The sequence below is a fragment of the Nerophis lumbriciformis genome, linkage group LG18 (genome assembly GCF_033978685.3).
Source record: "Nerophis lumbriciformis linkage group LG18, RoL_Nlum_v2.1, whole genome shotgun sequence".
Taxonomy (NCBI): domain Eukaryota; kingdom Metazoa; phylum Chordata; class Actinopteri; order Syngnathiformes; family Syngnathidae; genus Nerophis; species Nerophis lumbriciformis.
In genome coordinates this window covers 4,251,938-4,268,140 of record NC_084565.2, presented here as the reverse complement: position 1 = coordinate 4,268,140, position 16,203 = coordinate 4,251,938, and the positions used below count along the sequence as shown (strand labels likewise).

The window sequence follows — 16,203 nt, the reverse complement described above, 5'->3', positions numbered from 1 at the left end:
GCATTCTGGGGGAAGAAACGGGCCCTGTGTGAGGCCCCGGTACTTGCCCCACCTGACCTCACCCTGCCCTTCTTACTGGACACTGATGCCAGCGGAGTGGGGGTTGGGGGGATACTTGCACAGCCGTGGCAGGAAGGGGAGAGGGTGGTGGCCTACTTCAGCCAGAAACTCACAAAGTCGGAACGGAATTACTGTGTCACCCGCCGAGAACTCCTGGCAGTGGTGCTCTCTATCAGACACTTTAAATATTACCTGTGTGGCCTCCCCTTTGTGATTAGGACTGACCACTCTGCCCTCCAGTGGCTAATGACTTTCCAGGAGCCGGAGGGGCAGGTCGCCAGGTGGTTGGAAGAGCTTCAAGGATACCACTTTGAAATAGAACATCGGCCAGGTACTCGCCACTCCAACGCGCACGCGCTCTCTCGCCGGCCGTGTGCAGCAGGCGGATGTCGTTACTGCAAGCGCAGGGAAGCTCGGGAACAAGAGCGGCGGGCAGAGGGCGTCGAGTGTGCGGCCGTCAGTCAGGCTGATAACGTTGACTGCAGGGAACTACAGACTGTAACGAATGCTGATTGGAGGCACGCGCAGGAGGAGGACACAGACCTTCAGCCTGTCTTGCAGTGGGTGGAGGCTCGACAGCGCCCACCTTGGGAGGCGGTGGTACCGTTCTCCAAGGCTACCAAGGGCCTGTGGGCCATGTTTGACTCACTGCGGGTGTCCCAAGGTGTGCTGCAGCGGGCATTTAAGGCCGCGGCCACGGGGGAAGAACAATGGCAGGTGGTGGTGCCAAAGGGACTGCAAGGGGCGGTGCTTAAGGCAGTGCATTGGGGGAGGTGGGTCTGGACATTTCGGCGTCGCCAAAACACTTAAGCGGCTGCGACAGGGGTTCTATTGGGGTCGGCAAAAGAGAGATGTGGAAGACTTCTGCCGCCGCTGTGACCCCTGCGTTGCCCGCAAAGGCCCCACTGGGCGCTCACAGGCACCGCTCCAACAGTTCCCAGTGGGGTGCCCCATGGACAGGGTGGGGCTTGACATTACAGGGCCGTACCCACGGTCTGACAAGGGGAACCGCTACGTCCTTACCGCCATAGACTATTTCACCAAGTGGCCTGAGGCATACGCCATTCCCAACCAGGAGGCAGAGACCATTGCGGATGCCCTGGTGGAGGGCATGATAGGTCGGTTTGGTGTCATGGCGTCTTTGCACAGTGACCGAGGCACAAACTTGGAGTCCCGGGTGTTCGCGGCCTTGTGTGAGCGCCTGGGCATTCACAAAACCCGCACTACCCCATTGCACCCTCAGAGTGATGGGTTAGTGGAACGGTTCCACCGCAACCTGGGAGACCAGCTCGCCATTGTCACCTCCCGCCACCAGCGTGACTGGGACCAACACCTACCACTGGTGCTGATGGCGTGTCGCTCTGCTGTCCAGGAATCCACGGGGTGCACACCGGCACTTCTCATGCTAGGGAGAGAGATGCGCACACCAGCAGAGCTGGCCTTTGGCCGCCCACCGGATTCCCCGGCCTTCGCTGCAGGGCCAGAGTACGCCAGGAAACTACAAGACCGGCTGGACTCAGCCCACAGTTTCGCTCGGGAGCAGCTGCAGGAAGCTGGTGTAAAACAAAAACGCTACTATGACGTGACGACCCGAGGGAGGGACTTCGCGCCAGGCGAGTAGGTCTGGGTCTACAACCCGATTCGGAAGAAGGACCGCAGTCCCAAGCTGGACAGCAAATGGACAGGACCCTGTAAGATACTCCAGAAGCTGGGAGAGGTTGTGTATCGTGTCCAGCTGCCCCCCCGGGGAAGGAAGGTGGCCCTCCACAGAGACAGACTTTCCCCCTACCGGGGGGGGGGGGGTCCCCCTTCCCCTGCCTCGGATACACAGGGGGGCCCTTTACCAATACCCCGCTTACGCCCCAGGGGGAACCAATTTCCCCACGCCCCTCATCCCCCGCCCCCTCCAGCTCCCGCCCGAGGACTGGCACACCCGACCCAGCTGTTCCACTGCTGGGGGATGGAAGAGAGCGGCCGAGGCGGAAGAAGAGGCCTCCGGACCGCTTGCAAGACTTTGTGGTGTCCTTAGACTGAAGGACAATAAGGGGGTGTGGGGGTTTGTGAACCTGCTTTTGTGTGATGTAAGGGTTATGTTTGTTTACACTGTTGTGTTTGCACTAATGGGTTGCTCTGATTTACATGCTGCTATGGTGTTGCCAAATGTTGCCTTACGGGTCAGTCCTCGAGGGCGAGGACTTTTTGTAAGGGGGGGGGGGGGTGATGTAGCGGCTAGCTACGGGGTGTTAGCCAATGGCTTTGGCTGGGGGGGCGGGACTTCCGGGGAAGTTAGGGAAGTGACGTTGTTGACAGGAAGTGTTAGTTCGAGTTTTGCCGGGAAAGAGGGGAGACGCACATTGGAGCTGTTGTGTGGTTACATTGCATCTTATTACAATAAATACGAGACAAACGAATAAGTCTATGAGCCTACGTTCCTGGGAACATTACAATATGATTTAAAAAAGCCTCTTTTTGGCGTACTATGTTCACACAGTACCACAACTTGAACAGTTTTAATATTTTATTTAGTGTTTAAAAGGAATTAAAAGCGAGTTTTTTTTTTCTGTCTTGGTCACGTGGTTTAAGATCACGCCCTTTTTGAGGAGACTTGGATGCTTACTTCACGTGCGTCTCGGAAATTTCTCCGCATCTTGTACGCCTACCAATACTAACACATGAGTTTTTATTGCAACAAAAATTGAATAAGTCATGTATGTTCATAATTTTTTTTTTAAATATGTATAATGATACGATTTTTTTTTTTTTCGCGTACTGATACTGTACATGAGAAGTTGTATAAATTCCCAGCGTCAGTGAAGGCCGCACCACTCCGTCCTCCCCCTCCCCTCCTGAGTGTGCAACAGAAGAGAACACAATTACTAGCATGGCGCTTTTCTCTTCCACCTTCTTCTCTCTTCTTTTCTCTCTCCTCTCCTCTTCTCTTCGTGTGTGAAAAAACAACGTTGTACCTTCCCGCTCCGCTTACAGCTCAGCGTACGTGGCAAAGTAGAAGAGCGGGAGGAGATACGTGCCCTTTATGTTGCTTGCTAACTTGCAAGCTTAGCAACAACAGCAACAACAGAAGGTAAGTTTTTTTTTTCCTCCCAAAATGTCGTCATTTGTGTGTTGTTTTGTCTACTTGCTGTTGTCCAAGCATTAAAGTGTTCCAAGTGCTGTAAAAACTTGTTAAAAGTTAATACACTGCTCTAATACACTAACACTCAAATAGTTATAATATTAAACAATTGTACCGCTGTTGTCAAGTGACGTCACGTTAAAATGACGTCATAATAATAATCTTTTATTCCTCTCATTAGATCACAGCGAGCTGGAGTCTATCCCAGCTTACAGTGAAAAAAAAAAAAAAAAAAAAGAGCAGTTGATATAATGTAATGAGGAAAAGCTGACATTTCCAAACTAATAATACAATATTTAGTCACATTTAACACAAAACTAACACAACATATTGTGTTTAAATATATATACATGTATGTTTTTAGCATATTTTTTAAAATAAACAAATATTATAAATGTCCCATGCAGTCATTGCTAGAAAAAGTTTAGACACCCCTAATCTTAAATATCAAAAGCTCTCAAAATAAAAATAAACCGAGTTAAAAACAAAGTTTACTTTGTGAATTAAAGACTATTAATAATAATAACTTATGAATTACTTAGAAACAATTGAACAGTAATAATAAACACTGGTAAATGTGTAACTCAACATTAATGTTTTTGCACAGGCACAATTTTTGACACAATATGTGTGACAGTTTCAATATCATTTTTACATTATTATTGTTATTATGATCATTATTAATGTTCTATTCTGACAGGGGAAGAAACAACAGTAAGAATGAAGAGAAACAGATGGGAATGTAATGAGAAAAAAGTATTGATTAATAATAATATACATAGTCCCCTGTAACAGAGCTGACACAATGGTTTGTCTTTAAATATGTGTATGTATATACACATATATATGTATGTATGTATGTATGTATGTATGTGTGTGTGTGTGTGTGTGTGTGTGCGCGCGCATATCTATATATCTTTTTATTGTACAGGGCATTTGTGTGCAATGTGGGCGTAGTAAAGCCACACAAGTGCAGAAGATGCAAAGTCCACACAAAGATGTTCATGCTGCATGTCAGTATGTGAGGCTGACATGAGAACCACTAGGCCACCATGTTGCACAATATTTTACACAAATGTGCACAATATATTGCACAACATAATGCACAATATTATGCACAATATTTTGCACCATCTAAATAACATTATGCACAACATTATGCACAATATTATGTACAACATTATACACAGTATTATGCACACTATTAGGCACATTATGCATAATATTATGCACAATAATTTGCACCATCTGCACAATATTAAGCACAACAATAATGCACAATATCAGTGTGTGAATGCGTGTGTGTGAATGGGTGAATGTGACGCATAATGTAAAGTGCATGAAGCGCAACATGATACGCAATATTATGCACAACATTATGCACAGAATATGTACAGCATTATGCACAGTATTATGCACCATCTAAATAACATTATGCACAACATTGTGCACAATGTTATGTACAATATTATGCACAACATTAGGCACAACACTAAGCACAACATTAGACACAATATTATGTACAACATTATGCACAACATTATGCACTATATTAAGCACATAATGCATAATATCATGCACAATAATTTGCACCATCTGCACAATATTATGTACAACATTATACACAATATTATGCACACTATTAGGCAAATGATTATGCACAATATTAAGCACATTGTGCATAATATTATGCACAATAATTTGCACCATCTGCACAACATTATGCACAATATCAGTGTGTGAATGTGTGTGTGTGTGTGAATGGGTGAATGTGATGCATAATGTAAGCATTAATTAAGCGCAACATGAAGTGACCCCAAAAGGGACAAGCGGTAGAAAATGGATGGATGGATGAAGCGCAACATGATGCACAATATTATGCACAAAATATGTACAGCATTATGCACAATATTATGCCCCATCTAAATAACATTATGCAAAACATTGTGCACAATGTTATGTACACTATTATGCACAACATTAGGCACAGCATTAGACACATTATGCACACTATTATGCACACTATTAGGCACAACATTATGCACAATATTAAGCACATTATGCATAATATTATGCACAATAATTTGCACCATCTGCACATTATTTGCACAATATTATGTACAACATTATACACAATATTATGCACATCATTATGCACATTAGACACAATATTATGTACAGCATTATGCACACTATTAGGCACAACGTTATGCACTATATTAAGCACATTATGCATAATATCATGCACAATAATTTGCACCATCTGCACAATATTATGCACAATATTATGCACAACATTATGCACATTAGACACAATATTATGTACAGCATTATGCACACTATTAGGCACAACGTTATGCACTATATTAAGCACATTATGCATAATATCATGCACAATAATTTGCACAATATTATGTACAACATTATACACAATATTATGCACACTATTAGGCATAATATATGCACAATAATTCGCACCATCTGCACAACATTATGCACAATATCAGTGTGTGAATGTGTGTGTGTGTGTGTGTGTGTGTGAATGGGTGAATGTGATGCATAATGTAAGCATTAATTAAGCGCAACATGAAGTGACCCCAAAAGGGACAAGCGGTAGAAAATGGATGGATGGATGAAGCGCAACATGATGCACAATATCATGCACAAAATATGTACAGCATTATGCACAATATTATGCCCCATCTAAATAACATTATGCAAAACATTGTGCACAATGTTATGTACACTATTATGCACAACATTAGGCACAGCATTAGACACATTATGCACACTATTAGGCACAACATTATGCACTATATTAAGCACATTATGCATAATATTATGCACAATAATTTGCACCATCTGCACATTATTTGCACAATATTATGTACAACATTATACACAATATTATGCACAACATTATGCACAATATTAAAGCACATTATACATAATGTTATGCACAATAATTTGCACCAGCTGCACAATATTATGCACAAGATTATGCACAATATCAGTGTGTGAATGCGTGTGTGTGAATGGGTGATTGTGATGCATTATGTAAAGTGCATTAATCGCAACATAAAGTGACCCCAAAAGGGACAAGCGGTAGAAAATGAATGGATGGATGAAGCGCAACATGATGCACAGTGTTATGCACAACATTATGCACAAAATATGTACAGCATTATGCACAATATTATGCACCATCTAAATAACATTATGCACAATGTTATGTACAACATTATGCACAATATTAGGCACAATATTAGGCACAACATTAGGCACAATATTATGTACAAAATTATGCACAATATTATGTACAACATTATGCACAATATTAGGCACACTATTATGTACATTATGTACAATAATTTGCACCATCTGCACAACATTATGCACAACATTATGCACACTATTAGGCACAACATTATGCACAATATTAAGAACATTATGCATAATATTATGCACAATAATTTGCACCATCTGCACAACATTATGCACATTATGCGCAATATTATGCAAAATATTTACAACATTGTGCACAATATTATGTACAACATTATACACAATATTATGCACACTATTAGGCACAATATTAAGCACATTATGCATAATATGCACAGTAATTAGCACCATCTGGACAACATTATGCACAATATCAGTGTGTGAATGCGTGTGTGTGAATGGGTGAATGTGATGCATAATGTAAAGTGCTTTAAGCGCAACATGAAGCGCAACAATATGCACAATATTATGGACATTATGCACAACATTGTGCACAATGTTATGTACAATATTATGCACAACATTATGCACACTATTAGGCACAACATTATGCACTATATTAAGCACGTTAGCATAATATTATGCACAATAATTTGCACCATCTGCACAATATTATGCACAATATTATGTACAACATTATACACAATATTATGCACAATATTAAGCACATTATGCATAATATTATGCACAATAATTAGCACCATCCAAACAACATTCTGCACAATATTTAGCACATTATGCATAATATTATGCACAATAATTAGCACCATCTGCACAACATTATGCACACTATTAGGCACAACATTATGCACAATATCAGTGTGTGAATGCGTGTGTGTGAATGGGTGAATGTGTTACATAATGTAAAGTGCATTAAGCGCAACATGATGCACAAAATATGTACAACATTATGCACACTTAAGGCACAACTTTATACCATACCATGCCAACTTTATTTATAAAGTTTTTTAAAAACAACCACAGTTGAAGAACAAAGGGCTGTACACCACAAAGAAATACAGGCTCAATATTATGCATATTATGCACAATATTTTGCAACATCTGCACAACATTATGCACAATATTATGCACTACATTATGCACAATATTATGCACAATATTTTGCACCATCTGCACAATATTATGCACAATATCAGTGTGTGAATGTGATGCATAATGTAAAGTGCTGTGGGTATTGTTCCAGGTAGAGTAAAGTGCTATATAAATACACACCATTTACCAATCTGCAAGCACATCAATAGACTCAACCGGAAATAGGAAAAAAAAGAGCAATGTTGTGTATGTCCCGCCCGTGTAGCCGAGGATGCGAGACGACGGGTCACAGGTGTGTTCATCCGCTTTGCAGCCAATTAGATTAAAGATGACCCTTAAGCACCTGTGAGTTACTCTCGTGATCCTTTGGACTGCACTCTTCTCAGGGCTGCTTTGCTGCTGGAACCATCACTAAATGTCTTTTTTCAATAATCCTACGTCATCAATGTCAGCTTGTCATGTGACCAGGCCGGTACGTAGGGATCCACCAAAACCCAAAAGCGGTGAAGTTGTCACGTTGTGTAAATGGTCAATAAAAAGAGAATACAACAAATCCTTTTCAACTTATATTCAATTGAATAGACTGCAAAGACAAGATATTTCATGTTCACACTGAGAAACTTAGTTATTTTTTGCAAATATTAGCTCATTTGGAATTTGATGCCTGCAACGTGTTGCAAAAAAGCTGGCACAAGTGGCAAAAAAGAGTGAGAAAGTTGAGGAACGCTCATCAAAGACTTATTTGGAACAGGCAAATTGGGAACAGGTGGGTGCCATGATTGGGTATAAAAGCAGCTACCATGAAATGCTCAGTCGTTCACAAACAAGGACGGGGCGAGGGTCACCACTTTGTCAACAAATGCCTGAGCAAACAGTTTAAGAACAACATTTCTCAAGCAGCTATTGCAAGGAATTGAGGGATTTCACCATCTACGCTCCGTAATATCATCAAAAGGTTCAGAGAATCTGGAGAAATCACTGCACGTAAGCCATGATATTACGCACCTTGGATCCCTCAGGCGGTACTGCAACAAAAAGCGACATCCGTGTGTAAAGGATATCACCACATGGGCTCAGGAACACTTCAGAAAACCACTGTCAGTAACTACAGTTGGTCGCTACATCTGTAAGTGCAAGTTAAAACTCTACTCTGCAAAGCGATAGCCATTTGTCAACAACACCCAGAAACGCCGCCGGCTTGACTGGGCCCGAGCTCGTCTAAGATGGACGGATACAAAGTGGAAAAGTGTTCTGTGGTCTGACGAGTTCACATTTCAAATTGTTTGTGGAAACTTTGGACCAAAGAGGAAAATAACTATCCGGACTGTTCTAGGCGCAAAGTGTAAAAGGCAGCATGTGTGATGGTATGGGGGTGTATTAGTGCCCAAGACATGGGTAACTTACACATCTGTGAAGGCACCATTAATGCTGAAAGGTACATACAGGTTTTGGAGCAATCCAAGCAACGTTACCATGGACGCCCCTGCTTATTTCAGCAAGACAATGCCAAGCCACGTGTTACAACAGCGTGGCTTCGTTGTAAAAGAGTGCGGGTACTAGACTGGCCTGCCTGTAGTCCAGACCTGTCTCCCATTTGAAAATGTGGTGCAATATGGAGGCTAAAATATGAGACTCTTAAGCTGTACATCAAGCAAGAATGGGAAATAATTCCACTTCAAAAATGTGTCTCCTCAGTTCCCAAACCTTTACTGAGTGTTGTTAAAAGGAAAGGCCATGTAACACAGTGGTAAAAATGCCCCCGTGACAACTTGTTTGCAATGTGTTGCTTCCATTAAATTCTAAGTTAATGATTATTTGCACACAAATAAATCCGGTTTTAGTCCACATTTGGACTACACACGTTTCTGATCACTAATATTTAGTGTTAATCCACATTTGGAGCACAAATGTTTCTGTTCACTAATATCTAGTTTTAGTCCACATGTGGAGCACAAACCTTTCTGATAACTAATATTTAGTTTTAGTCCACATTTGGAGCACAAACCTTTCTGATCACTAATATTTAGTTCAGTCCACATTTGTAGCACAAACCTTTCTGATCACTAATGTTTAGTTTTAGTCCACATTTGGAGCACAAACCTTCCTGATCACTAATATTTAGTTTTAGTCCACATGTGAAGCTCAAACCTTTCTGATCACTAACATTTAGTTTTAGTCCACATGTGGAGCACAAACCTTTCTGATCACTAATATTTAGTGTTAGTCCACATTTGGAGAACAAACCTTTCTGATCACTAACATTTGGTTTTAGTCCACATGTGGAGCACAAACCTTTCTGAGCATTAATATTTAGTTTTAGTCCACATGTGGAGCACAAACCTTTCTGATCAGTAATATTTAGTTTTAGTCCACATGTGGAACACAAACCTTTCTGATCACTAACATTTGGTTTTAGTCCACATGTGGAGCACAAAACTTTCTGATCACTAATATTTAGTTTTAGTCCACATGTGGAGCATAAACCTTTCTGATCACTAATATTTAGTGTTAGTCCACATGTGGAGCACAAACCTTTCTGATCACTAATATTTAGTTTTAGTCCACATGTGGAGCACAAACCTTTCTGATCACTAACATTTAGTTTTAGTCCACATGTGGAGCACAAACTTCCTGATCAGTAATATTTAGTTCAGTCCACATTTGTAGCACAAACCTTTCTGATCACTAATGTTTAGTTTTAGTCCACATTTGGAGCACAAACCTTCCAGATCACTAATATTTAGTTTTAGTCCACATGTGAAGCTCAAACCTTTCTGATCACTAACATTTAGTTTTAGTCCACATGTGGAGCACAAACCTTTCTGATCACTAATATTTAGTGTTAGTCCACATTTGGAGAACAAACCTTTCTGATCACTAACATTTGGTTTTAGTCCACATGTGGAGCACAAACCTTTCTGAGCATTAATATTTAGTTTTAGTCCACATGTGGAGCACAAACATTTCTGATCAGTAATATTTAGTTTTAGTCCACATGTGGAACACAAACCTTTCTGATCACTAACATTTGGTTTTAGTCCACATGTGGAGCACAAAACTTTCTGATCACTAATATTTAGTCTAGTCCACATGTGGAGCACAAACCTTTCTGATCACTAATATTTAGTTTTAGTCCACATGTGGAGCACAAACCTTTCTGATCACTAACATTTAGTTTTAGTCCACATGTGGAGCACAAACTTCCTGATCAGTAATATTTAGTTTTAGTCCACATGTGGAACACAAACCTTTCTTATCACTAATATTTAGTTTTAGTCCACATTTGGAGCACAAACCTTTCTGATCACTAACATTTGGTTTTAGTCCACATGTGGAGCACAAACCTTTCTGATCACTAATATTTAGTTTTAGTCCACATTTGTAGCACAAACCTTTCTGATCACTGTTTAGTTTTAGTCCACATTTGGAGCACAAACCTTTCTGATCACTAACATTTGGTTTTAGTCCACATGTGAAGCACAAACCTTTCTGATCACTAATATTTAGTTTTAGTCCACATGTGAAGCACAAACCTTTCTGATCACTAACATTTGGTTTTAGTCCATATGTGGAGCACAAACCTTTCTGATCACTATCATTTGGTTTTAGTCCACATGTGGAGCACAAACCTTTCTGATCACTAATATTTAGTGTTAGTCCACATTTGGAGCACAAACCTTTCTGATCACTAACATTTGGTTTTAGTCCACATTTGGAGCACAAACCTTTCTGATCACTAATATTTAGTTTAGTGCACATGTGGAGCACAAACCTTTCTGATCACGAATATTTAGTTTTAGTCCACATGTGGAGCACAAACCTTTCTGATCACTAACATTTAGTTTTAGTCCACATGTGGAGCACAAACTTCCTGATCAGTAATATTTAGTTTTAGTCCACATGTGGAACACAAACCTTTCTTATCACTAATATTTAGTTTTAGTCCACATTTGGAGCACAAACCTTTCTGATCACTAACATTTGGTTTTAGTCCACATGTGGAGCACAAACCTTTCTGATCACTAATATTTAGTTTTAGTCCACATTTGTAGCACAAACCTTTCTGATCACTGTTTAGTTTTAGTCCACATTTGGAGCACAAACCTTTCTGATCACTAACATTTGGTTTTAATCCACATGTGAAGCACAAACCTTTCTGATCACTAATATTTAGTTTTAGTCCACATGTGAAGCACAAACCTTTCTGATCACTAACATTTGGTTTTAGTCCATATGTGGAGCACAAACCTTTCTGATCACTATCATTTGGTTTTAGTCCACATGTGGAGCACAAACCTTTCTGATCACTAATATTTAGTGTTAGTCCACATTTGGAGCACAAACCTTTCTGATCACTAACATTTGGTTTTAGTCCACATGTGGAGCACAAACCTTTCTGATCACTAATATTTAGTTTAGTGCACATGTGGAGCACAAACCTTTCTGATCACGAATATTTAGTTTTAGTGCACATGTGAAGCACAAACCTTTCTGATCACTAATATTTAGTTTTAGTACACATGTGAAGCACAAACCTTTCTGATCACTAATATTTAGTTTTAGTACACATGTGGAGCACAAACCTTTCTGATCACTAATATTTAGTTTTAGTACACATGTGAAACACAAACCTTTCTGATCACTAATATTTAGTTTTAGTGCACATGTGAAGCACAAACCTTTCTGATCACTAATATTTAGTTTTAGTGCACATGTGGAGCACAAGCCTTTCTGATCACAAAAATTTGGTGTTAGTCCACATTTGGAGCACACAACTTTGTGATCACTAACATTTGGTTTTAGTCCACATGTGGAGCACAAACCTTTCTGATCACTAATATTTAGTTTTAGTCCACATGTGAAGCACAAACCTTTCTGATCACTAATATTTAGTTTTAGTACACATGTGAAGCACAAACCTTTCTGATCACAAACATTTGGTTTTAGTCCACATGTGAAGCACAAACCTTTCTGATGACTAATATTTAGTTTTAGTCCACATGTGGAACACAAACCTTTTTGATCACTAATATTTAGTGTTAGTCCACATTTGGAGCACAAACCTTTCTGATCACTAACATTTGGTTTTAGTCCACATGTGGAGCACAAACCTTTCTGATGACTAATATTTAGTTTTAGTCCACATGTGGAACACAAACTTTTTGATCACTAATATTTAGTGTTAGTCCACATTTGGAGCACAAACCTTTCTGATCACTAACATTTGGTTTTAGTCCACATGTGGAGCACAAACCTTTATGATCAGTAATATTTAGTTTTAGTCCACATGTGGAGCACAAACCTTTCTGATCACAAACATTTGGTTTTAGTCCACATGTGGAGCACAAACCTTTCTGATCAGTAATATTTAGTTTTAGTCCACATGTGGAGCACAAACCTTTCTGATCACTAATATTTAGTTTTAGTCCACATGTGAAGCACAAACCTTTCTGATCACTAATATTTAGTTTTAGTGCACATGTGAAGCACAAACATTTCTGATCACTAGCATTTGGTTTTAGTCCACATGTGGAGCACAAACTTTTCTGATCACTAACATTTAGTTTTAGTCCACATTTGGAGCACAAACATTTCTGATCAGTAATATTCAGTTTTAGTGCACATGTGAAGCACAAACCTTTCTGATCACTAATATTTAGTTGTAGTCCACATTTGGAGCACACTAACAATGGGTGTGAGTAAAAAGGTTATGGCTGGATCTCCAGTGTGCATCACGTCTGCATGCCAGGACCTGTCAGCAATGTTGACGAGTGTCACGTCTTGTTGTTTACAGGTGATGCAGTCGCCATGGCGACGGTAACCGAGGCATGGGAGTGACGTAACCCAGGTGGAGCTTCCCCCGCTAAAAAGGCCCAGACCATGGACGAGTCGGTCCTGCTGGACTTGCTGGAGTGTCCGGTGTGCCTGGAGCGCCTGGACGCCTCGGCCAAGGTGCTGCCGTGTCAGCACACCTTCTGCCGCCGCTGCCTGCAGGGCATCGTGGGCTCCCGCGGCGAGCTGCGCTGCCCCGAGTGCCGCACGCTGGTGGAGTGCGGCGTGGACGAGCTGCCCAGCAATATCCTGCTGGTGCGGCTCCTGGACGGCATCAAGCAGAAGCCGCGGCGAGCCGGGACCGCCGACGGTGTTTCCGGAGCTGGGCCGCGAGGAGCCAGGGAGCAGGCTGCACCTGGAGCGCAACCCCAGCGAGCGCAGGCCAAGAGCTCTGTGGTCCGAGTGAGTACTCGCCACTTTTCTCACCTCTTTGTTGGGAGTGTCCACGTCCTGACACTGTCAGCACAACACTGATCTTGCTCTTCTACTTTGGATGCAAACAATACTCTGGGATATGCTAAATAATGTACATTGTTGTAGTATATATACACTAACTAATGTACATTGTTGCAGTATATATACACTACACATAATGTACATTGTTGCAGTATGTATACACTACACATAATGTACATTGTTGCAGTATGTATACACTACACATAATGTACATTGTTGCAGTATATATACACTACACATAATGTACATTGTTGCAGTATATATACACTAACTAATGTACATTGTTGCAGTATATATACACTAACTAATGTACATTGTTGCAGTATGTATACACTACACATAATGTACATTGTTGCAGTATATATACACTACACATAATGTACATTGTTGCAGTATGTATACACTACACATAATGTACATTGTTGCAGTATGTATACACTACACATAATGTACATTGTTGCAGTATATATACACTACACATAATGTACATTGTTACAGTATGTATACACTACACATAATGTACATTGTTGCAGTATGTATACACTAACTAATGTACATTGTTGCAGTATGTATACACTACACATAATGTACATTGTTGCAGTATGTATACACTACACATAATGTACATTGTTGCAGTATATATACACTAACTAATGTACATTGTTGCAGTATGTATACACTACACATAATGTACATTGTTGCAGTATATATACACTAACTAATGTACATTGTTGCAGTATGTATACACTACACATAATGTACATTGTTGCAGTATATATACACTAACTAATGTACATTGTTGCAGTATATATACACTACACATAATGTACATTGTTGCAGTATGTATACACTACACATAATGTACATTGTTGCAGTATGTATACACTACACATAATGTACATTGTTGCAGTATGTATACACTACACATAATGTACATTGTTGCAGTATGTATACACTACACATAATGTACATTGTTGCAGTATATATACACTACACATAATGTACATTGTTGCAGTATGTATACACTACACATAATGTACATTGTTGCAGTATATATACACTACACATAATGTACATTGTTGCAGTATATATACACTACACATAATGTACATTGTTGCAGTATGTATACACTACACATAATGTACATTGTTGCAGTATGTATACACTACACATAATGTACATTGTTGCAGTATATATACACTACACATAATGTACATTGTTGCAGTATGTATACACTACACATAATGTACATTGTTGCAGTATGTATACACTAACTAATGTACATTGTTGCAGTATGTATACACTACACATAATGTACATTGTTGCAGTATGTATACACTACACATAATGTACATTGTTGCAGTATGTATACACTACACATAATGTACAATGTTGCAGTATATATACACTAAATAATGTACATTGTTGCAGTATGTATACACTACACATTATGTACATTGTTGCAGTATATATACACTAACTAATGTACATTGTTGCAGTATGTATACACTACACATAATGTACATTGTTGCAGTATATATACACTAACTAATGTACATTGTTGCAGTATGTATACACTACACATAATGTACGTTGTTGCAGTATGTATACACTAACTAATGTACATTGTTGCAGTATATATACACTAACTAATGTACATTGTTGCAGTATATATACACTACACATAATGTACATTGTTGCAGTATATATACACTAACTAATGTACATTGTTGCAGTATATATACACTAACTAATGTACATTGTTGCAGTATGTATACACTACACATAATGTACATTGTTGCAGTATGTATACACTACACATAATGTACATTGTTGCAGTATATATACACTAACTAATGTACATTATTGCAGTATGTATACACTAACTAATGTACATTGTTGCAGTATGTATACACTACACATAATGTACATTGTTGCAGTATATATACCGGTACACTAACTAATTGTTGCATTATGTATACACTACACATAATGTACATTGTTGCAGTATATATACACTAACTAATGTACATTGTTGCAGTATGTATACACTAACTAATGTACATTGTTGCAGTATGTATACACTACACATAATGTACAATGTTGCAGTATATATACACTAAATAATGTACATTGTTGCAGTATGTATACACTACACATAATGTACATTGTTGCAGTATATATACACTAACTAATGTACATTGTTGCAGTATGTATACACTACACATAATGTACATTGTTGCAGTATATATACACTAACTAATGTACATTGTTGCAGTATGTATACACTACACATAATGTACGTTGTTGCAGTATGTATACACTAACTAATGTACATTGTTGCAGTATATATACACTAACTAATGTACATTGTTGCAGTATAT

At 39.5% G+C, this 16,203-nt stretch overlaps 1 protein-coding gene across 1 annotated transcript in view; it reads left to right on the top strand.

Annotated features, from left to right (window-relative positions):
- Nucleotides 1–2,910: 2,910 nt before the first annotated feature.
- sh3rf1 (SH3 domain containing ring finger 1) overlaps nt 2,911–16,203 on the top strand; it is a 91,820-nt gene continuing 78,527 nt past the window's right edge. Inside the window, exons 1-2 of the mRNA XM_061977500.2 lie at nt 2,911–3,142; nt 13,326–13,765. Of these exons, the coding sequence (XP_061833484.2) occupies nt 13,412–13,765 (354 nt within the window). The 5' untranslated portion in view covers nt 2,911–3,142; nt 13,326–13,411. The remainder of the gene's footprint in view (nt 3,143–13,325; nt 13,766–16,203) is intronic.